The sequence below is a fragment of the Botrytis cinerea genome, chromosome 3, assembly GCF_000143535.2.
Source record: "Botrytis cinerea B05.10 chromosome 3, complete sequence".
Taxonomy (NCBI): domain Eukaryota; kingdom Fungi; phylum Ascomycota; class Leotiomycetes; order Helotiales; family Sclerotiniaceae; genus Botrytis; species Botrytis cinerea.
The window spans coordinates 1,386,134-1,408,054 of record NC_037312.1 but is presented as its reverse complement, the minus strand read 5'-3'; the positions used below and the strand labels follow the sequence as shown (position 1 = coordinate 1,408,054).

At 43.8% G+C, this 21,921-nt stretch overlaps 9 protein-coding genes across 9 annotated transcripts; 5 read left to right on the top strand and 4 right to left on the bottom strand.

The window, feature by feature from the left end:
- Positions 1 to 42: 42 nt before the first annotated feature.
- On the bottom strand, positions 43 to 1,859 carry BCIN_03g04210 (hypothetical protein). The gene is made up of 2 exons (XM_024691943.1): positions 1,585 to 1,859; positions 43 to 1,533 (listed from the first exon to the last, which is right to left on the bottom strand). Exons 1-2 carry the CDS (start codon positions 1,778 to 1,780, stop codon positions 323 to 325), a joined length of 1,407 nt encoding a protein of 468 aa, XP_024547716.1. The 5' UTR covers positions 1,781 to 1,859; the 3' UTR covers positions 43 to 322.
- Positions 1,860 to 2,278: 419 nt separating this feature from the next.
- BCIN_03g04200 (hypothetical protein) lies at positions 2,279 to 3,976 on the bottom strand. The gene has a single exon (XM_024691942.1). It carries the CDS (start codon positions 3,581 to 3,583, stop codon positions 2,666 to 2,668), a length of 918 nt encoding a protein of 305 aa, XP_024547715.1. The 5' UTR covers positions 3,584 to 3,976; the 3' UTR covers positions 2,279 to 2,665.
- Positions 3,977 to 6,559: 2,583 nt separating this feature from the next.
- Positions 6,560 to 7,797, top strand: Bcrfc4. The gene is made up of 3 exons (XM_001560593.2): positions 6,560 to 6,703; positions 6,757 to 6,977; positions 7,033 to 7,797. The coding sequence occupies exons 1-3, from the start codon at positions 6,600 to 6,602 to the stop codon at positions 7,773 to 7,775; spliced, it is 1,068 nt and encodes a 355-aa protein (XP_001560643.1). The 5' UTR covers positions 6,560 to 6,599; the 3' UTR covers positions 7,776 to 7,797.
- Positions 7,798 to 7,818: 21 nt separating this feature from the next.
- BCIN_03g04180 (hypothetical protein) lies at positions 7,819 to 8,400 on the bottom strand. Its single transcript, XM_024691941.1, has 3 exons — positions 8,266 to 8,400; positions 8,117 to 8,199; positions 7,819 to 8,062 (listed from the first exon to the last, which is right to left on the bottom strand). Exons 1-3 carry the CDS (start codon positions 8,350 to 8,352, stop codon positions 7,888 to 7,890), a joined length of 345 nt encoding a protein of 114 aa, XP_024547714.1. The 5' UTR covers positions 8,353 to 8,400; the 3' UTR covers positions 7,819 to 7,887.
- Positions 8,401 to 8,506: 106 nt separating this feature from the next.
- On the top strand, positions 8,507 to 9,518 carry Bchis3. Its single transcript, XM_001560591.2, has 2 exons — positions 8,507 to 8,852; positions 8,928 to 9,518. Exons 1-2 carry the CDS (start codon positions 8,591 to 8,593, stop codon positions 9,338 to 9,340), a joined length of 675 nt encoding a protein of 224 aa, XP_001560641.1. The 5' UTR covers positions 8,507 to 8,590; the 3' UTR covers positions 9,341 to 9,518.
- Positions 9,519 to 9,642: 124 nt separating this feature from the next.
- BCIN_03g04160 (hypothetical protein) lies at positions 9,643 to 10,759 on the top strand. Its single transcript, XM_001560590.2, has 2 exons — positions 9,643 to 10,132; positions 10,271 to 10,759. The coding sequence occupies exons 1-2, from the start codon at positions 9,812 to 9,814 to the stop codon at positions 10,550 to 10,552; spliced, it is 603 nt and encodes a 200-aa protein (XP_001560640.1). The 5' UTR covers positions 9,643 to 9,811; the 3' UTR covers positions 10,553 to 10,759.
- Positions 10,760 to 12,670, bottom strand: BCIN_03g04150 (hypothetical protein). The gene is made up of 5 exons (XM_024691940.1): positions 12,238 to 12,670; positions 11,683 to 12,179; positions 11,175 to 11,540; positions 10,994 to 11,122; positions 10,760 to 10,944 (listed from the first exon to the last, which is right to left on the bottom strand). The coding sequence occupies exons 1-5, from the start codon at positions 12,383 to 12,385 to the stop codon at positions 10,813 to 10,815; spliced, it is 1,272 nt and encodes a 423-aa protein (XP_024547713.1). The 5' UTR covers positions 12,386 to 12,670; the 3' UTR covers positions 10,760 to 10,812.
- A 12-nt stretch (positions 12,671 to 12,682) lies between these two features.
- On the top strand, positions 12,683 to 15,816 carry BCIN_03g04140 (hypothetical protein). Its single transcript, XM_001560588.2, has 5 exons — positions 12,683 to 13,655; positions 13,705 to 13,820; positions 13,869 to 14,432; positions 14,485 to 14,576; positions 14,626 to 15,816. The coding sequence occupies exons 1-5, from the start codon at positions 12,915 to 12,917 to the stop codon at positions 15,456 to 15,458; spliced, it is 2,346 nt and encodes a 781-aa protein (XP_001560638.2). The 5' UTR covers positions 12,683 to 12,914; the 3' UTR covers positions 15,459 to 15,816.
- Positions 15,817 to 16,003: 187 nt separating this feature from the next.
- Positions 16,004 to 19,832, top strand: Bcpet127. Its single transcript, XM_001560587.2, has one exon. It carries the CDS (start codon positions 16,063 to 16,065, stop codon positions 19,663 to 19,665), a length of 3,603 nt encoding a protein of 1,200 aa, XP_001560637.2. The 5' UTR covers positions 16,004 to 16,062; the 3' UTR covers positions 19,666 to 19,832.
- Positions 19,833 to 21,921: the final 2,089 nt, after the last annotated feature.

Below are 21,921 nucleotides of genomic sequence, written 5' to 3'. Positions count from 1 at the left end.
GGTGTAATGTCGGAAGTTGTGCATGCGTGGGATCATTGAGGATGGGTGGAAGGATATTGATGTGCATTTGTTGATGGTTTGGCTTGGTAACTCTGTTGTGGTTTATAAGGGTCACTGAGTGGCGTGGATCGTTGATTAATGGATGGAATACAGATTTGATTTCTACATTTCTATATCTATTTTCTATGTTGGTATAGTATGTTCTTTGCCGAACAGCTTTCATTTTCAAGCTATATTCTGTCTTTCAAGGGGAGGCTCAACACTATATACACAGTCCTGAGCACAGCAAATTGGCATCTATCCAATGTACGACTCTAGCCCTCTACGAAAAATGAAACCACTTCTTCCATTTCCACGCTAATCCCCAACCCCCAAACACAGACGATAACCCCGTGAAAATAATCAACGGTCCATAACTCGTCCCATACCCAAAATGTCCCAAGCCTCCTCCTCCACTTCCCGCTTTCAACAACGGCACGCCCGCTAACCCACCACTCACATAACCAATACCCCTCGCTCCATTCAAAAATCCATAAAGCACACCGATATCAATGGGTTCATTTCTCTCCGCGGCTTCGCGCTCCATTTCCGTAAGAATCCCGCCCCAGGTTGCGCTGTACCCGCCGGCGAAAAAGCCGAATGTGAGAGAAAAGATAATCAGTAGTGCCATGCTTCCTTGCGATGTTAAACCCCAGAAGAGGAATGCCGACAGCGCGGACGCGAGCGCGGAGATGGATGTTACGGCTGTGGCGGAAAGGGGGAAATGTTTATTGTCGCTTAGATAGCCGAAGAAAAAGGAAGAGAGCACGCCGGGGATGTTGAAGAGAGTGAGGAGGAGAGTCGCGGTGGTTTGGGAAAGAAGTGTTACTTCGTGCGCGTAGGTGTTTAGATACGTTTGCGGAATGCCGTATCCGCTGCTTTGGAGAATGATGGCGATGGTGTAGATCCAGAAGGTTTGGTGGTGGAGAAATTCCCAGGGGATTTTCCGGGTTCGTTGATGCGGGGTGGAGATGTTGGAGGGGTGTGTGGGGATTAGGTAGATAGCGGGGATACTGGTTGCGAGGAGGAGAGCGGCCCAGATGCGGAGGGTAGTGCGGAATCCATAGGTGTCGAGTAAGACGCGTAGGAGGAATGGACATGCGGACCCGACGATGTTTTTGCAGGATAGCACGATTCCGTATGCGACGGCGCGGTTGCGGGTAGAATACCATTCTCCGAGGGATAAGGTGGTGGGGCTGTAGATGAGCGCGCAGCCGAATGAGGAGAGTATGCCTTGGGTGACTACTAGATGCCAGACGTGGGTACTCCATGCTGAAAGCACGAAGCTGAGACAGGCAAGGAGGGTGCCGGCTAGAGCAGCGGTTTGTCGATAGCGAGCCCAGCGCTTGGTGAAGAGGAGGAAAAGCAAGGGCATGGAGAGATACATGACGCCGTTGGAGGTGGTGCCGATGATGCCGGTTATGGCTATGTTTCCTTGGAGTGTCCAGTTTGTAGAGTAGTATTCTTGGAGGACTCCGTAGTTCATGGCGAAACCTGGCGAGTGTTAGGAAATGCATTTGAGGGCGAGGGGAAATTGAAACTTGCCCCATATGGGTAATTGTAAGATTGCGGAACCGATGAGAACGGATGCTCGTTTGTGGGTTGATTCCATTTGTCGGAGCTCGATATCGGGGGAAGTGCCTTCGAGAGTAAATGATTCTCGGGAATTTGGATTGTCTTCTTGCGAGGCAACTATGCCTCGAGATGCAGTTGCACCTAGAGAATTATCATCACGTTCCATTTTTTGTAGAATTGGTATCGACTGAGTTCTATTTATATGGATCGTTTATACGTTCATATATTGATGATATCTCTACCCCATGTTTGAATAGTGCTGCCGTCCGATAAGCGGAGTACATGATGCGCATGTCACGGGATTGCTTTTGAGATCCTTGACTTCCAACGCGCATTGAGTATGTCGGGCAATCAACAGCAGAATTGGCATTGTGGTTTTTGTTCATCAAATTCAAACATCAATCTTTGAACAAGAAGATATATTTCATGTCTAAAGTATCGAAAATTGCGGCCACTACAAGTACTCATTTGCAAAAGATTCCTTTTAACGAATGTGTTGCTCATTTTGAGTCTTGACTATTCAGAAATCTTATACCCTTCGATAACCGAGAGTGCTAAGAAGCTTGTTGCATGTTTCATTTTCGACTTGTGATTGCTTGAACAAACTCAAGTGCAGTTGCAATTGCATAAATCGAAGAAATACACCAATAGCTACCCAATCATCTGAATTTGAAGCCCCCTTCGAGTTCTTCAAGTGAAAATCTTGAGTTAACCCAAGGACCAAGTCCTGATCGTAAAGTTTCAATAGCGAGATGACTCCAAGAATATCTTACATATGTATTTGCCGACTAATCCTTCCTCGTCAACATTGTCATTTTTGTCGCGCTTTCTATCCTTCTCATCCCCGTTTCCTCCTTCAAATCATTCATCCTTTTCACCCCCAGCCCTCTCTCCTCCTATGCATATCCCTCTTTCAGAACTCCCCACGCTAGAGCTAACCTCTCCAACCTCGCATCTACAACACACCCACTGTCTTCAAAGACGCCAAATGCCCTCCTCGTCCCTAATATATACCCCTCAAAAATAGTTCCTTCTTTCATTTGATTTTCTATCATTTCCCTCTACCTAGGCGATGATAGCTCTCGTTGCGCTCGGTTTTAAATTTAACCCGAAAACTTTGACCTCCGCAGAAAATTCCAGTCCAGCATAAAACCTCAATGGGACGAAGACCAAAATTGTTTTGGACATGAGGATCTGCACCTGCAGATAGAAGGGCCTCTATAGCGTGGATTTCACATACAGCACATACGTAATGGAGAGGTGTATTGCCGTGCAAATCACGAGTGTTGGTTAGAGATACCGGTGTGTGATTGAATACTTTTTGTAGAAGTGATAAGCATTCGAAGTTGGAAACTACGGGGATATCTTCATGATTGCTATCGTCTGTATTAGATATATTCCACGCGCAAACACTTCTATCGGGAGTAGGAAAAGATATGATGGATAAAAGCTGAAGAATACTGATATTGGAGCCCCCGTCAATTGGTGTATCTTCCAACGAGGGTATTCCATCGTCTTTCCTAAGGAACGCATCAAGGAGGGCAGCAGTGTATTGAGGTTTATAACAGCCATCTTGAATATATTGAGTAACCGCTTCTCCCAAAATTGTAAGTTGATTTGTGAATAGTCGAGGGTGATATTTCACTTGACGAAGATAAACTCTAACACCGCTAGATAGAAGCTTTAGTTGATCAGTCACTGGGATCTTCTTGTCTGCACCCATTTCCAAGAGCCATTTCACACCGTAAAAATTTCTATTCCTGACTGCCATGTGGAGTGCCATAAGAGAACCTGTCATTTCTTCGGCATCAAATTTAATCGACGGCTTGCAACTGGACAATAATTCTGGTGTTTTGCGTAATGTTTCTTCGTCTCTTGGTCTCATCATCAATAAATGATGACAAGTCGATTGCCGTTCATCCGTTCGGACATGTGCTTCTGCCCCCTCGGCGAGTAAATGACGAACCATCTGAATATGTCCATATAAAACAACAGTATGAAGATAAACAAGCCCTTTATTTTAACTCGCAACATTGCATCCAAGTTCCCTGAGAAGATAACGCACAATTTTAACATGGCCAAATATCACAGCCTCATACAATGCAACATCCTCACTTCCAGGCTGCAATTTCAAACACAGCGAAAGGGCCTTTTTAATCTTCTCCCCAAATTCAAACCCCGACACCATCTTCGTTGGGGTCCGTCATACTCGCAGATCAAAAGACCCAAGGGCGTTTGCGAGAAATCTGATGATATTCTTGTAACCCTAGCTCTAGCAAAGAACACCTTTAAGATTTCTAGATTGGTGCAAGGAGTTTCTAGCAATAAGACACCTTCTACTCTCTTTAATTCTTCGCATCTTTCTTCTATAGACGGCATAAAAAACGTTTCACGGGCGAACTTTGCACTAAGCGCCAATAGAGTTCTGAAAAGCTGCGGTTTTTCATAGATTGTTGCCCAACGAAGTGGCGTAACTGGATATCTAGGAGTCTATGCCTCTAAGAAATTGTAATGCGGTAAATCTACGATCCTAGAATCTCAAACTTCTACTCGCCGGCTACTAGCAAAGATAAGCGTGAAGCATTCTGCCAAAGAGAAAGAGATATCTTCGTCAAACAGTGTCTATCCAAAGTTACAATGGGCACTAGAAGACAAGACTGGCTTGGAGGAAACACTGTCTAAGCTTACTAATCTCAATGACAGTCTCCAAAAACTGCTTCCTAGGTGAGAGAATAATAGTCTGATGAGAGGTTTGACTGGTGAGATAGTAGGCGCTATCGAGGAGAATAGGCTGGAGTACCGTTCTGATTCCACTCTCATGGACAATGAAATGGAACACCTTATAGACCACAACGATACAAAAGCCGCGAAAATCATTTTACTTCGATATGCAAACAAGAGTTAGGTACCTGAGCTACTTAGAGATGGCAAAGGCAATAAGGTTCGAGACATTGAAGACCACGCATCTCCGTCGCCATTCGCTAAGTCACTAACTTGAGCCAAAAGTAGCAAAGAAAGCATGCGAATCCTAACGAGCGATTTTGCGAGCTTTTTGGGGCCAAAGCTACAATATCATCATGTAAAACAAAATTTATACGTTCCTCTTCCTCAAACGATGGCCGTGTACGCTCCACTATCAAAAGATGACTCGGACATCTCCGTACACCACTCTCTGGGGGACTCTGCCATTGAGCAGTTTAAACAAGAATCGAATATCTCACCGAAAGTAGATTCCACTCAAATTGCTTTCATAGAATGGCGTCTCAACACAGCAGAAATGAATTATTCCGAATTGAGCCCAGAAGATTTACTTCTTGGTCGTCATCATATCGCGCACCTGCTTCATCGAACGTTTGACACAGACACCGACTTTCGGATACTGGATTGTATAGGGTATACTACGACAACTGACCATACTACAGAAGGGGGTCCCATGAACTTGTGGGTTTTGTGTATCGTATGCCAGAATATCCTCGACTATATCTCTTCCGGTTACGGTTAAGACCTACTAAGTGAAGCCTGCTCATCCGAGAGTCCAAAGGACCGATCCCTTGATCAACGGTTTAAATTATCGCACAGCTTAGCAATCGCACTATATCAACTTCAATGTGTTAGTTGGGTCTATAGGAAAATATCTAGCTACAATATAATTTTCTTCCGTGATCAGGGAATCGGCGAAGTTGACCTTTCTCGCCCGTTTTTCGTAGGTCAATAGTACTCACGTCCAGATGACGAGAGACATAGTTCTCCATCCGAAGATAGTCAAATGGGTATTGCGGGTTTGGATGTGAGTCAAAGTTCATAATTGAGAAAATAATAACCAACTTTTTCGGATGTACGTTCACATAGCTCGCAATCGCACTTCCCCCGCTTTCGCCCTAGCCTTGACATCCATAGTTTGGGTATTGTTCTCCTCGAACTCAGTTTCTGAGAACCTATCATGGCCCTTGCTACTCCCTCCGAACGTGTTGCTATGGCCCGTTGGGAAGTCTTCACCCATAAACCTCGTGGCAGCAAACTTGGCCCAGCATGCTCATAGTAGAAAACAATATGGGAAATTGCCAACACAGAACTAGCCTCAGAAATGGGTGACGCACATAGAAATGCGGTGTTGTTTTACTTGCGGTGGAATAATCACGAGAGATACTTGGACAGGTGCGGAAGCGAACGGGGGGAGCTTTCGTGGGATGGTAGAAAAGAGGTATCCTAAACGAGAATTTAGTAAAGTGGGCATCTCGATTGCAAACCCGTTTTCGAATTTTCAAACATGTCAAAACTGCAAAACTTAGGATGTCCACCAGGCGTGTAACAAAACATCTTGGGAGAGAAAAATTCTTGTGTGATTAGATGGCTGTCAAGTGAAGTCCAGATACTCATCTGAAAAGAACTTGAGTATGGTATATGTTACAAAGGAATTTCACACCGCGAAAATTCTTCTCCGGAAATGCAAGATCAAATTTCCCCAATTCCAAAGTTGCTCTGGCCACTTGTTAAATATCCATAGTAACACTACCTAGGTAGTTTGACTTATAATTTGAAGTGATCATGGATGCACTTGCATTCGATTAGCATGACCTTCCAGCTATGGACGTTGCATTTCTCTATAAACTCGAGCTTTCAAGTTTGAATTCAATAATAAGGGCCTCATTGTGGAAAACGTCTGAAAGAAAAAGGAGCGTAGTATAGACGTGATGAAGATCTGCTCATCTGAAGGATGAGGATAAGGTTAATGCTGCTTGACAGGTTGGACATGATTACGATCAATGATTTCAACATTTCTGTTGAATGGACTCATGTAACAAGTCAATGGGACTGTCTCAAGAAATTTATACGAAGAAGTGCATTCATTCCTTCAAAAGTTGTGGTCGCGGATGTGGTTAAGAATTAATCACGTGGGATAAATATTCACGGTCGTGTAAATTGAAAATCGCGTCTCTCCAGTTTCGACGCGTCAACCTCACTCTACATTTAGCAAAAATTTCAACATGACGACCAGCAAGGCACCAGAAGTTGGGGAGTCCTCTACCAGTGCTGCAAAGAAAGCATTGAAAGCCAACACTAATGGAGTTACAAATTATGAATTGCCCTGGTATGTTATCCAGATCCTCCTGCAAAAATAGTAGGCTGATTAGAAGCAACCAGGGTTGAGAAATATCGACCGGTGTTCCTCGATGATGTAGTAGGAAACACGGAGACAATAGAACGACTAAAGATTATAGCGAAAGATGGAAACATGCCACATGTTATCATTTCTGGTATGCCAGGTATTGGAAAGACGACGAGTGTGCTGTGTCTGGCTAGGCAACTGTTAGGAGATTCATACAAGGAGGCAGTACTGGAATTGAATGCTAGTGACGAAAGAGGTATGGAATTTCTGTTGAACTCACAGGTCAATTATGCTAATACATAGACAAATAGGTATCGACGTTGTGCGCAACCGCATTAAGGGATTTGCACAGAAGAAAGTCACACTACCCGCCGGTCGCCATAAACTCGTTATTCTCGATGAAGCGGATAGTATGACATCTGGAGCCCAACAAGCCTTACGCCGTACAATGGAGATATACAGTTCCACCACGCGATTTGCTTTTGCATGCAACCAATCGAATAAGATTATCGAGCCTTTACAGTCCAGATGCGCAATTTTACGATATGCAAGACTGACCGATCAGCAAGTAGTCAAACGATTGTTACAAATCATCGAGACAGAGAAGGTGGAATATAGTGATGATGGATTGGCTGCATTAGTTTTCAGCGCTGAGGGAGATATGCGCCAGGCTATCAATAATTTGCAGTCGACTTTTGCTGGTTTTGGACTCGTCAATGGAGATAATGTCTTCAAGGTTGTGGATTCACCCCACCCCATCAAGGTACAAGCTATGATAAAGGCATGCTACGAGGGTAAAATTGATTCTGCATTGGAGACATTGAACGAGTTATGGGGCTTGGGATACTCGAGTCACGATATCATCAGTACCATGTTCAGGGTTACCAAGACGGTCAATACTTTGAGTGAGCATTCGAAATTAGAGTTCATCAAGGAAATTGGATTCACGCATATGAAGATTCTGGAAGGAGTTCAGACGCTTCTTCAATTAAGTGGTTGTATTGCAAGGCTTTGCAAGTTGAATATGGATTCAAGACAATTCGTTGCTAAATAATGGGAAATATGAGAAAAAAGCATTACTGGGGAGTTTGGAGCTTTGTGATACAGCTGGCGTATATGATATTGGTTATGTACAAAACCTCTGAAAACTCCTTATGAGTACAATTTTACCTTGATTTATCTTGCTTTGAAGCGGATTGCTCATATTCTTCTTCAAATTGATTCCACACAGCTCGATCCCTGATCATACGTTTCTCCATTCGTACTTTTGCCTCATATTCTCTTATGCGTCGGTCTGCTTCAAGCGAACCCCCCATGACCATAAAGCCCATCTGGATGAATCTATCCATATGATTATTAGCTGATTATTCTCTAATATATCACAATCTAACTCACACTTTGAACTGAATCGTCAATCCTTTATATATCGGAGAAAGGGCATATCCAGCACCTCCCAATGCAGCTGCAAACAAGCCCCACTACGGCATCACAATCAACAAACATCCTGAAAAGATGGTTACCAAAACGCATGAAGAGTCAATTACCTTTGCGCCGCCAACTGCAGCACCCTTTCCAGCCTCCCAAGCTGCAGCATTCGCTTCTTCGTTTCTTAATCCACCAGTTTGGTGCATTTTGAACCTTTTGTTTGCATTTGTCTTCCTGCAAAATGAGGTTGAACCAGAATGATTGCAGGATTTCAAATCCCGTGGGCTTTGATTGGAACGTCATTATTCATGGTCCCGCCTCGGCTCATTCCGATCAATAGTCCGACCGATATAATTTTTTGGAGTCAGTATCTGTCTGTAGTGAAGTGTGATATAATACATAACCCCTTCATCACAAATCTTACTAAATATCTCAATCACAACCATGGCCCCAGTCAGATCAACCGCGCTTGCGCGCGATACCAACGAGACCAGCATTCAACTGGCAATCAATCTCGACGGGGGAGAGTTCCCAGCGGATACCGATAAGAAGTTGCTGAGTGGTGAAGAGGGACATGCTTCCCAAGTATCAAAATCGCAACACATTGCTATCCATACTGGAATTGGATTTTTGGATCACATGTTGCATGCTTTGGCGAAGCATGCTGGTTGGAGTTTGGCAATCAATTGCAAAGGAGATTTACACAGTATGTCTTTTATCTTCTCATTGTTCTACTGTGGGATGCGTCTTTGGCTATGCAAATGCTAAATTTTATTTTTAGTCGATGACCACCATACCGCCGAAGACGTCTGTATCGCACTCGGCACATCATTTGCAAAGGCCCTCGGTACCCCTGTGGGCATTGCACGTTTTGGATCCGCATACTGCCCTCTCGATGAAGCACTTTCGCGAGCCGTTGTCGATATTTCGAACCGTCCATTTGCTGTCATAGATTTGGGACTCAAGAGAGAAAAGATTGGAGATTTGAGTTGTGAAATGATCCCACATTGCCTGCAGAGTTTTGCACAGGGCGCACGAATCACATTGCATGTGGATTGTTTGAGGGGTGATAACGATCATCACAGAGCGGAGAGTGCGTTCAAGGCATTGGCTGTGGCAGTTAGACAGGCTACTTCGATAGTAGCGGGTAGAGAGGGTGAGGTTCCAAGTACAAAGGGCACTTTGAGCACTTGAGCGGAGAACGTAATGATATCAAAAGAAAGATTTAGTGTGAGATTTTGGCTTGTTAAGAATGGACATATTGGAGTCAGATGTTGAATGGCTGGAAGAAGAATACTCAGAAGGATCCAAGTCACCTAGGAGGGTAAAAACAATATACCAAGCCATGTATAGAAAAATCCGAAAAAACCCACATATTTATACATCTATATACTTGTATTTCGTATACTCATCATTTGTGATCCATAACCAGACTCCCAAAGTAATGCATCGAAATAATTGTCTATTCGGCTCGTAGGGTGTCTCTAAAGTTTCGCGGGGGGCATTCATTGCTCCACCCCGTCCGCTAGCTCGCCGCATCTCTTGGCAAAAAAATGTAAATTTCCATCAAACCATCGCATATCAGTAAATCTTTTATCGCATACCAAATCCTATCACCAAACATTCCTCCTCACAACACCACCGTTCAATTCAACTACCATCACAATGGCGCCTTCCCGCACCAGTACCGTAAAAAACAAAAATGCATCCAAGCATGCTGCAAACGGCTCTGGAATCCGCAACAGCAAAACTGTTTCTCGAGCTCAAAGCGATGGAGTCTCGAAATCGAAAGGCAAAAAAGCTACACAGTCTAAGGGAGCCCCGCCAAAACAACAGAAGCAAGGAAGTAAATTGGCGACGTTGAAGAAGAAGAGGAGAGTTTATACGGAGAAGGAATTGGGTATCCCGGCGCTGAATATGATTACACCAGTGGGAGTAGAGAAGCCAAAGGGAAAGAAGAAGGGCAAGGTTTTTGTGGATGATAGGGTGGGTTTTTTCTCTTCTGTCTTTTCGTCTCGGAGCGTGTGGGATGAGAGGGAAGGACTGATGTTGGGGTTGGGGTTGGGAGATTGGACTAATTAATCGTTTACGTGAGGAACCTGGACTAATCACCTGCGCAAATAGGAATCCATGATGACAATTCTCGCAATGGTAAACGCAGACAAGGATGGTCAAATCGAGAGTAAGATGATGAGAGCCCGACAGATGGAGGAGATTCGAGAGGCAAGAAAGGCAGAGCATGAGAGAAAACAGCAGCTACAAAAGGAAAAATTAAGTGAAATGAAGCAGGGTTTGAGGAAAAAGAGAAATAGAGGGGGAGATGATGATGGTGATAATGGAAGGGGAGAGGCATTGGCTGGAACGAAGCCTTTGAAGCCTAAAAAGAAGACCGTTTCTTTTGCTTGAAAGGTCTAATTACGGATTTCCAATTGAAGATTATCAGAGTGGGAAAGACAGGCAGGCAGGCATAATTATATTCGGGCGTTATGGCGAATGCAACTTGGGTGGGACGAGGATTGAAAATGGCATTTGAGAGATACCAGCGGTGTATTGACATTAGATTATTACTGTGTTTGAGAATTGCTACGATGTCTAAATAAAGTCTATAAAACATGCCTCGCTATATTCCAACATCTTTAGTTCAGATTGCTTGTAATAGCCGAATTTCAAGTCCATTTTCGAACCATCGGTTGGAATTTAGGGCGAGGGGCACTCAATTCAGCAGAATCGTGTGCGTCGGGAGGAACAATGGTGTCAAGCTGTACCTCAAAAGCCATTTTGTTTAGGAAGTTGACACACTGCATTTGATTAGTGGTAGTTATACGAATCGAAAAAGCTTCAACTTACTGGGCGAGCATGCCACCTGTGACCCCCAATTTCAAACCATGATAAATGGCCACCTAGAGATGTGGTACATAGCACTGTGTAAGGATTCTTCTTGATTTCTTCACGTGGTAAGCATTCACCGGTAGCGATCTGTAGATATGTTAGTGGCCACTGAGGTCCAAGAGGGGTGGGTGATACTTACAGGGTCATCCTCAGCATTTATAGCAAAAAGAGGAATTTTCACAGCGAGCAGCGAATCTGTTGATGAAGCGTCTCTGTAGTATGCACCCTCTGTAGGATAACCCCAAGCAGGACCTTGAATTTGTCGGTCGAATTCGTGCAGGTAGGTAATGTTTCTGATCTTGTCGAAATCAATCTTGGGATTTTTAATGATCTGGTCATGGTGAAGTTCAACGAGTCTTTTCATATTGCTACCCATGGTCTTGGAGTAAACTTCTCTTCCAAGCCAGGTTCTTTGGAGAGCGAGTGATCCAGCATCTAAGTTCCAAGGGTTGGAACAGACGACGGCGGCTTTGAGGACGCATGCATCTCCTTCTTCGGCGATGTACTAGGATATGTCAATAAAGGCAAGGTGTGAATACAAGGATACGTAGGAATTATGGCAAAACTTGAGAGGCAAACGGCAGGGGGGAAAGAAGATGTGTACAGCTAGGGAAGATTAAGTGAACGGGAACAACTGAGAAACGTACATTGGTAAGAATGTTAGCTCCTAGAGAGAAACCGATACCAAACAAAGGTCTGTTGGGAAAAGTCTTTCTCAGCCAAGCAATTGTCTGGCGAGTATCCCACGTAGCTCTTGCATTGTACAGGACACTGCTCGTGATTTTATGTTTGGCACATCCACGACTATTGATAACGCATGCCTCCCATTTGGAAGCATGATCGGCTCCAACCAAAGGCTCCAATACATGCTTAAGATAGATCTCGTAAGAACCGCCGGAAAGTCCATGTAAGGTCACAAGCATTGGTCGGCTATCTAAAGATGCAATTCCTGAGAACTCTTCATCCGTATAGTATACAGTACGGATAGGCAAAGTATCATCAACCTCGCTATGCGGCTCATGGACTACGAAATCAACAGCAAAAGAGCCTTGGAAAGCTGGATCCTCATTCTCAAATAGCTTTCGTTTATAGAAAATGGGAGGTCCATCGTTCTTGACAACTGTCCAGAACGTTTGCATGTGACCTATGGGAGTTAGTCACTTCACGTCCAAATCGACCATTGCAGGGAAGAATTTCTTTACCGTTGAATAAAAGGGGGTTGAGACGACACGGTGGAGTTGACTCTTCACATATTTTGAGAAGATCTGTTGTAGAACCATCTTTGCTTTTGAAGTTTATGGGGTTTGGAGGATGGGTAAATCCAATCTTTGCATGTCCAAGCCACTCCATCCTAATTGGTTTGTGAATAACGTTTATTAAAAAGCTTCTAGAACTGTTTTGGTGCAACAGGGCGTGAAATGGTCGCTTCTTCTAACGAAAGACAAATTGACAGATTGTACTAGATACGTAGGTATACACACATCTATTGAAAAGGAAGCGAATTGTAATTGCAATTGGTACAAGAAAAGAAGAAGGGAGATGGAACAGGTTATAAGTAGTGAGTGAAGTACATACGCCAGCAGATGTACGGTACAGACCAGACCTCCTTTTGCTTCACACCCACAACACCCACCCACTTGCAAAATTGTGGTGAAAACTCATGGAGATTGTCGGGAAGGACCTCGGTGAAACCCTTCGGTTCTCATTGGCTCACGTTGATCATCTAGTTGGCATCCTTGCAGAGAGCATTCTTATGTCATTCGTCCTTTCAATGTTCTGGACATGTTCGTGAACATTCATTTATATCGTCCTATCTCTTAGATTTCACCACCGCGCCGATATATTTTGACGGAGGGCTATTTCAACAGAGGGGCGAGTTATGTCTCGAAATCATGGCATGCCCAATATTTGGCCCGGGTATGATCCAAATGCATATCCTCCGCAGGACAATTCGCCTCAATACGGCAGGAACGGTATGATGATGCAGAATGGTGCAAACATGCAACAATACCAGATGGGAGGAGACATGCAACAGGGCCAAACATCATATTGGAATCACAATGCTCGACTTCAATATGACATGCCCGCGACTGGATATGCGCCCGACAATTTCCATACGGCTCCATCCACCGCGTCGCAGTATTATCAACCTCAACCTCAACCTCAACCTCAATCTCAACCTCAAGTTCAGGTTCAGGTTCAAATCCCACAACCCATCCAGCAACAATATCCTATCAGTCAACGCGCTCCACAACATCGCATACAGCCTCCTTCAAACATGCCAATGGAGCAAATAAATCCTCAAATGGCCCATACGAAACCCCCGATGGAACTTGATTATCCTCTACTCTTGATATCGCTGGCAGAGGAGTATTTCGGTGCAGCGCATGAACTTGCACCAGCAGTTGCGATCGCCATGACGGAAGAAAATGTTCACGAATATCACAAACTGATTACTATGGGCTTGGAATGTTTGACGATTGCTTTGAAGCAATTGAAATTGTCTGCAAGATTGGAAGCTAGAGTTCGATTACGGATCGCCGGCATTATATACGAAGAGACAAACAACTATGCAGAGGCAGAGACCATGCTTAGTCAAGGCATAATCCTTTGCGAAAGAGTATGGCACATTTTCTTTTTCATGGCTAAGGTTTCTAATATGAGATTAGAATCACTACTACGACCTCAAATACGTAATGCAGTTCTTATTCGCTCGATTGATGTTTGAGAAAAATCCGAAAGCAGCAATGAAGACACTTGACAGCCACATCTCTGATGCGCAAGCGTATGTAAACAGTCCCATATGTTTTCTATAATCACTAACTGTTGTTAGCTATCAACACAATTCCTGGGTCTATGTATTCCGATTTCTAAGAGCATCACATGCTTTACAATTAAGGACTCCAACAGATAACCATGCGGCTATTCAAAGTATTCGAGGCATTTCAATCCTTGCAAATCAACAGGGAGATCGTTCTGTATACATTGTTGCATCCCTTATGGAAGCTCTTGCCCACTTGAAGTCCGCCGGAGTAGATGGAATTGAGCATGTTCAACGAGCTATTGCTGCGGCACGAACCTATCAGCTTGACAACAAAAGCAGCATACCTCAACTCATTGGTCTTACTCATATTCTTGACGTTATTTGTAGCATACTCCGTGGAGATCCAGCTCAGATGCTAAGTACTTTGAGGGCAATGCAGATGGTTATGGACGATTTATTAAAAAACACGGCATGGAGCATCGAAAATGATACCCTTACCATACCTATAGACGGCGTTCACAAAGTCAAAAATCTCATCAGTCAAGATACCCGAAATGTTTTGAGTACAAGGGAAGATGGACGAGGCCAGATGGTCATGTCATTTTTGAATAAGAGAGATGCATATGCCTTGACGTTCGTACACACGCTTTTTGACTCGCTCTGAGAATCTCTAACATGATTACAGTTATCTGCTATCAGGAATAGTTTTAATGCACAAAAATCCCCTCGATCAAAAAGCTGTGAGATTCCTCAAAGAGGGACTAGGCAGAATTATAGGTAATCGACATTGTTTTCTTCTATACGTCAATACTAACTATCATTGCAGGAGATGAATCTCGAGCATCCAAAGCATCCCCGGGTCTATTGTCCGAGATCGTCGCCAAACAACAATGGCGTGGTCACATTCTATGTTATTTACACATATACATGGCATTCTGTTGCGCTGCTGTGGGAAATTGGTCACAAGTAAAACAGTCTATGACTTGTATAACAGCCGCTGCAGAAAAATTTGAAATTCCTTTGTCAGGGCGACTAGGGACTCTCGCCTTTTATCTCGAAGGGGTCTATTTCCAGGGAACTGGCGATTTGAAGGCTGCTTTGAAAGTCTTCCAGCATGAGACATTTCAATTATACGATCTGTCCTCTGAAGATCAGGTTGAGCGTGATGTTGCAATTCTCGCTGCTCTCAACGTTCTCTTGATTTTACAAGATGAAATTTGGCAAGATCCCGTTGAGAATGTCACGCTTATTTCGAAACTTGAGCCATATTGCGTCAATCATCCTACCAAAGATATCCAGACAGCATTTTCAATACTTAGGGCGACTGTTAAGACCGGAAATTCCGCTATGATTCACGAAACCAAAAATCATCTGTCTGCAGCTTTAGCTAAGGCAAAGGCTTCGCACAACACGCAATTCTTATGCCTCGTCCTTAACATTATGTGCAGTAAATTCTTCAATAACTGTCTAGGGGATCAAGCAGAAAAAAGTGCCTTGGCTGCACTAAAGCAGGCTAACCATAGCAAGAACAAGTTGTGGGTTTCTGTTGCTGAAGGGTTATTGGCGCAATTCTATGACATATCTGGAAAGAGGCATGAGGCTCAGGCGACCTTCGAAGAAGCTTGTGCTGTAGCACACGAAGCTTTACCAGGACATTAATTGCTTCGAATATTGCATTATTTTTGGTGGATAAGGTGTTAGGGAAAAGGTATAGGGACGTGCTATAGAGAGAACAATGGGCGATTTGATTAATGTTTTTGCATGGCTGGCATTGGTGGGCGTTTGGCTTGAGATAACTGGATGCTCTCTACGCATATACCCATTTGCTTGATTTTGTTACGATTGGCGCTGAGATGGTGTTCATAATAAATGTGCGGATATTGTGGCTATGGATGGGTACAATGATAATGGAAATGTACTGTAATCACTTTGACTTGTTCTAGTGCTCTTGATCTCTATCAAATATACTGTGCTATATGCCATACATGCGATCCAATCACAATGGGAAAATGCTCCAGTCTCTCCCGACTACTCCAAAGCTTGACCTCTCTCGATGTCTTTATTAATAAGAAAACTTGATCGCCGTGGGATCATGTTTCCTGTGGAGTAAGGGTATCGGTACCCGTGCACGCCCTGTTCCACAAAGCACGCTAAGATAGAGGTGGGAGACAATCGAGAAAAAAAAACGAAATCATCGACGATAAGGAACAAGTCCAGTGGTTAACTGTATAAACAAAAGAGGTTTATTCTCTAAACCATTCTCATGTTTGTCTCTCTAAGTCGGCGGACTCCTAAGCTGCAGCAGTCACACGTCTGTACATCATGCCTCTCGAAACTTCTTGGAACTTCAGATGCTCTTCCACTATACTCAAATGCTATACGGGGCGCGCCGCGGGCACCTAGAAATGCCGCCACATTTTCGACAACACGACTTAATTACAAGAAGAAAAATACGAATGCTGACACCAAGAAGGCCGATAGTACTCCAAAAGATAGTGGTGACACTAATAAGGCAGAAAAAGCTCGTGTGCTAAGTTCAATTGAAGCCTCGAAGTCAAAAAAGGTCTCGAAGTCGAAAAAGAAGAAACTGGCAAGGCAAGTCAATGAGGAAGAGAAGGGTGAACAGCAGCAGGCCACCTTGGGTCAAGGGGACATAAATCCTAAAGGCGGGAACCAAACGAACATCAAAGACTCTGGCGCAAAATCAAAAACGAAGACGAAGAAGAATGCGAAGAAGGGTACGCCCAAATCAAAGACTACAAGTGGTAATACAACATCCAAAAAGACAAACGAAGAAGAAATTGAGTCGAAGGATCGAATTAAAAAGGTCAAGCAAAAACTTATCAATTATGTCAATTCAACCAGCTCGAAGAGCTTGATCCGAAAGATCGAAAGCAATGATGCTGCCAGTGATGACACAAAAAATCTCAAGGTAGCTCCTTGGCAGCTGCATTCCATCTACGAAGCTATGGTAGCTGAGAAGGGAGAAGCTGCTGCAAGAAAGGACCTCGTCGACCTTATTCAAAAGGGAGGCTTAACTACCACAGACCGGACTCAAGTAATGAAAGAATTGCGTGCATCTCTTGTCAATAGGCCAACGCCGAAGAAGGAGGATGTGGTTTCTGAAGCTGTGAGCTCATCAACTAATCTGGCTGGAATGCTGGCTTCATTTGAATCTATTCATCAAGGTCCAGTCAGGAGGATTGTGGATAGAAAGTCTAAACCCGCGAAGGAGCAGAAACCAAGTCGCGAAAAGGCTGCGCCTGCGAAGGGTAAATCAATCAAGACAGGACCGATGAGAAAGTCTCCGGGCACAACTGCATTTGAAGTAAAGTCAGTAGACCCGGATTCTCTTCAGCTAGTACCAGTACAGAAGAAACAACCTCCAGTCCCTGGACTATCATATGGACTTGAAAGAGCCCTGTTCAACCCTGGAGTGTATCATCTCCAGGATCCTCGGTCACGAGTGTTCAACTTTGACCCTTACTTGCAGAAGATTATGCCCGTCAGTGAATTCGATTTCACAGCTTTGAAACAATATGTCACTTCTTCGAGAGATGAAGCATTGATTGGGACTGCCAAACATGAAAAGAGAAAGTATACAGGTTCAACTTCAAGTATGTCGGCATCTCTTGCCCATTTTCATTTCTTGCTGTCACAATGGAGACCGATCAATACAAGCATGCTATCACAAAATTTCCCTGTTGAATTTAATTCTTTCACTGCTCTCCAGCGAGGCCCATCAGCAGTCTTTTTAAGGGAGAGGGACGGAGTTTATGCCATTGATGCGGATAAGCAATTTGATACAGCCAATATATTAAGCATGCTTGGAAAATCAATGGAGAAGCTTCTCACTTTACCGAAAGAAGAGTTTGAACAGTATCGAAAAGAGAACTCGAGTTTAATCACAGAAGATCAACGTAACGAAGTTGAATCCTTCCATTATACTACAATGGGCGATTTCCTCATGCGATCCCAACTCGACGCCCACGATCCCCGCCTTCCGGGGAGTGGCATGTTTGATCTAAAGACACGAGCTGTAATCTCCATTCGTATGGACATTGAAAACTACGCAGAAGGAAGTGGCTACGAGATCTTTAGCCTTCATGGAGAATACAACTCTTTTGAACGAGAGTACTTTGATATGATCAGAGCTGCATTCTTAAAGTACTCTCTGCAAGTCAGAATGGGTCGTATGGATGGCATCTTTGTTGCATATCACAACATTGAGCGAATTTTCGGCTTCCAATATATCAGTTTACCAGAACTAGACAATACTATTCACGGCACGACGGATACCACCACTGGAGATAGCGAGTTCAAGCTCAGCGTTGATTTACTCAACAAAGCCTTAGATCGCGCAACTGCTAGATTTCCAGGAAAATCATTACGTTTACATTTCGAAACTCGTGGTAATGTCGAGACGCCATTTATGTACATTTTTGCTGAGCCTATGGAAGAGGAAGAGATACAAAAGATACAGGATACAAACAAAGCAGAGATTGAAGCATTCGAAGCTCGCGTTCTTGGTCTACATGGTGAGAAGGGAGAGGAAGAGCAGTTGGAAGAGAAAAAGAATGCTGAGTGGGAAGACCTCCGTGCTAAGATTGAAGAAAGCATGGAAAATGATGAATACGAGATCAAGAGTGCAAAGGAAATTGCTGAGAGCTTGGTTGAGCATCATGATGTCACTGGTTTGACATTGGAGGAGGTTGAACAACGTGTGGAAGAGTTCCTGTCAACCTCGTCTTATAGTGAACAAGGTGGGGCTGATGCTGCGGAAGACAGTGAGAACAAATTGTGGAAAGAAGATGATGTTGATGCCGATGAGGAGACAGATAATATTATAGAAGATAATGAAGAAACAGAGCACGACGAGGATATGGAAAAGACTACTGCAGAGGCGGATGAGGATGCCGATGAAGAGAATGATGAGGAGGATGATGAGGAAGATGAGGAGGATGAGGAAGAAGGAGAAGATGAGGAGGAGGAAGAGGAGGAGGAGGAGGACGACGATGGGGAGGAAGAGGAAGAAGAGGAAACTGAAGGAAAAGACTCCGAAAAGGAGCTCGAAAACTCAAGTGAAGAAGCAACCCCTAGCGATCTTAGGGAAATTGCTGTTGAGGAAACAGTCATGCAAGAAGGTCTCCTCGCCGACCCAGTTGAACAAACCTCGGAGGGACAAAAAAGCAACGTCGAAGCATTTGAAGCTCGTGAACCAGAACTTGTTGAGAATGAGGGTCTATTAATTGACTCAGCCGAGGAAACTTCGGATCTCGATGAACCAAATCAAGAGTCTCCAGAGTCTCAAGAAAGCTCAACTGATGAGTCATTGAATTCGAATGAAGCAGATAACAACGACGAAACACTTATATCAGATATCGAGTCAATTCTTCCAGAGGAAGAACCTCAAAAGGAAATTTTAGCAATGCATCTTGCCATTCGCAACAAGGTCAATGACAACTACGTAGTACGACCGGAAAAGCTGACGAAAGATGATAAATGGATCGTTGAATACGCATTATCTGAAATTCCCAATCATGAAAGGGCTATGAATCTTTATAAAGCAACCCAGTTGAGAAGAAAGACAGCTTTGAGAAGATCAGATGAGCCCGACACCAAATGGGCAGAAGAAAGAAACAGTAAATTTATTGCGCATCTGAAGCACTTGGCACAAAGTGGTCGGGCGTGGAGGCGGAGGATTACGGAGAAGGAGGCAAATAAACCGGTCAAGACGTTGGACTTTAGAGAGGAGCCAAAGGAGGTCGGTGTTTACGAGGGGTATGAGGAAATGAAGAGGGCGGCTGAGGAGAGAAATGAAATGATGAAATCAGTGGAAGAGACAAGCGAGGAAAAGTCACAATAGAGAATTGTGTGAGTGGATTTAGAGCATTGTAAAATTATTGTGTGTCCTAGGCTCTAATTATGGGTGAGATCTGGCATGGAATCGACGTAAAAAAAAATAGCAGTCTTGTATAAAATGTACCATCATGATCGTCACTCAAATCCAAGAATCAAAAGTTTTGTTTCTCAAATTGTCTCCACATAATATTCAAATTGATTTTCAGCTTTACTGAATGTGAACCCGCATGAGCGCTTCGTTCTATTACCCTTCATGACCCCAGATGGCGAATGATTGTCAAGTCCCACCAATTTCCGTCAGTCCCTTGCGAAGTCGCTGAGGCAATGTAGGACGTCTTTCCGGCGAAATAAATATAGGTAGCAACACTAGATAAGAATCATAAGCAAGTCATCTCCTACTTCCATCCCCCAATATCCACATAAAGAGTCACCTTTCGTCGTATCCACCAATCCCTAACAAGTCAACCAAAAAAGTCTCAATGCCGATATCTCATCTCGAATCCTCTCACTCTCCGCTGACTTGTGCCCCGATGGGAATCGCATACTTTTCACTCTGCATATCTTTTAATCTCATCTCGTGACACCCTTTTCTTAATGTATACGAGTGTTTGAAATTCGAGTTCTTTTATTTCAATGATCAGGGTGAAGGTATCGATATGTGCTTGTTGAATGTATTGCATGGTCGGTCGGTCGGTTGGAGGAATAGGGGTGGGGGGGGATCCATTTTGGAGCGCTGGCTGTATCAATCTGGTTGTGCGAGGGCGATGGGTCGGGAGACCAAGGGATCGAGGGAGTTGCGTTCTCGCGCCTGGGAGAACGAAGCGCGGATGTACTGGGCTGGAGGTGGAGAAGAGTCAATCGGACGGAGGTCATGGAATGCGAGAAGAAGGTGGAAACCACCGGGAACCAACGGTTCTAACAACCTAATGGGGAATTGAGAATTTACTAAAGATCTGGTCATGCGGTATAGTTTTCATGAGCTGATTTGTCTGATTGATTGCTTGCTTCCTCGTTTACTAGATAGATATGGGGAATTGAGAATCACGCTACTTGCACACGAAGATTTTGACTAGAAGATTTTGGGTTGAAGAGAAATGAATTTCGCTAGGATTCTATAACCATCTCTCGAGAGATCGATATCACCTGGATTTGCTATTGTTGAATTAAATAACCACTTTATTCCAAACACGCAACTACAAATCCTGAAAAATGTACCCTCGAAATTACTAGCTCAACACCGTGATTCTCACCTCTCAACGCCCCGAGCGAGTGCCAATACAAGCCATGATTTCAGCAATCGACTCACAGTACATCCATATAACCGAACATCAGCTTGGTCGCAGACTCAAGAAAGATCGAGCAGCATGACATTTACGTGAATCACAAAATGAGATACCATTCGAGGCTCGTACAAGCTTCTCCAATTACGCGCTCGGGTATTGACCATTCGTGTAGTATTTCCCTATCTCAGAATGATTGAACATCTTTCTATCTCTTGCTTGATAAGGTTCCCGAGAAGAAGATATTAAATATACGACACGTAATATGAAAGAAAAGCTTCCTTCCCGTAAACCCTCTCGATCATATCATATCGACAACGCGACAACGAGGTGATTTAGAACCCAACGACATAACCAATTGAAAAGGGAGAAAATGGTACAAAAGATAAATCAAGTGTTACTTAGATAAAATCATTCACGGCCCGTGAATAGAAACTGGTTTGCGAAAGATACCTCAAAAGCAGCAAGGACACAAAGTGTATATATACATAATTTTACACTCAATAACACTAAAATACTAGCGCCAATGGTTTAGTGGTAAAATCCAAGCTTCCCACGTCAAGATATACATCTTCACGAGTTTGCTTGGGCCCGGGGTTCGATTCCCCGTTGGCGCAAATAATATTTTGCTCAGTTCTCCATTTTGTTTTTTTTACATTCTCGATCTTCTTTTGTTTGACATCGTGGGTTTGTTCTCGTTGTCAGAAGGTCGAGGTGATGATGTGTTCGGTTGGTGTGGCGTGTTGTGTTGAGATTGTGGGGTAATTGTGGCGGAGTTGTGGAGGTGAATTGGTCAAACCCCACATGTCTTCTTTAGATTTCAGAATGGCTGGTTTTTTTTGAAGCTGGCTTCGGCTCTCACTTGTCTTTGCCGTTTTATAAGTTCACTGTTCAACAAACGATCGTTGATTCCAGAGCTGTCATATCTGAAGATAGTTCGAGCGGGAGCTGAGAATTACACCCAAGTAAACTGTGTGCGC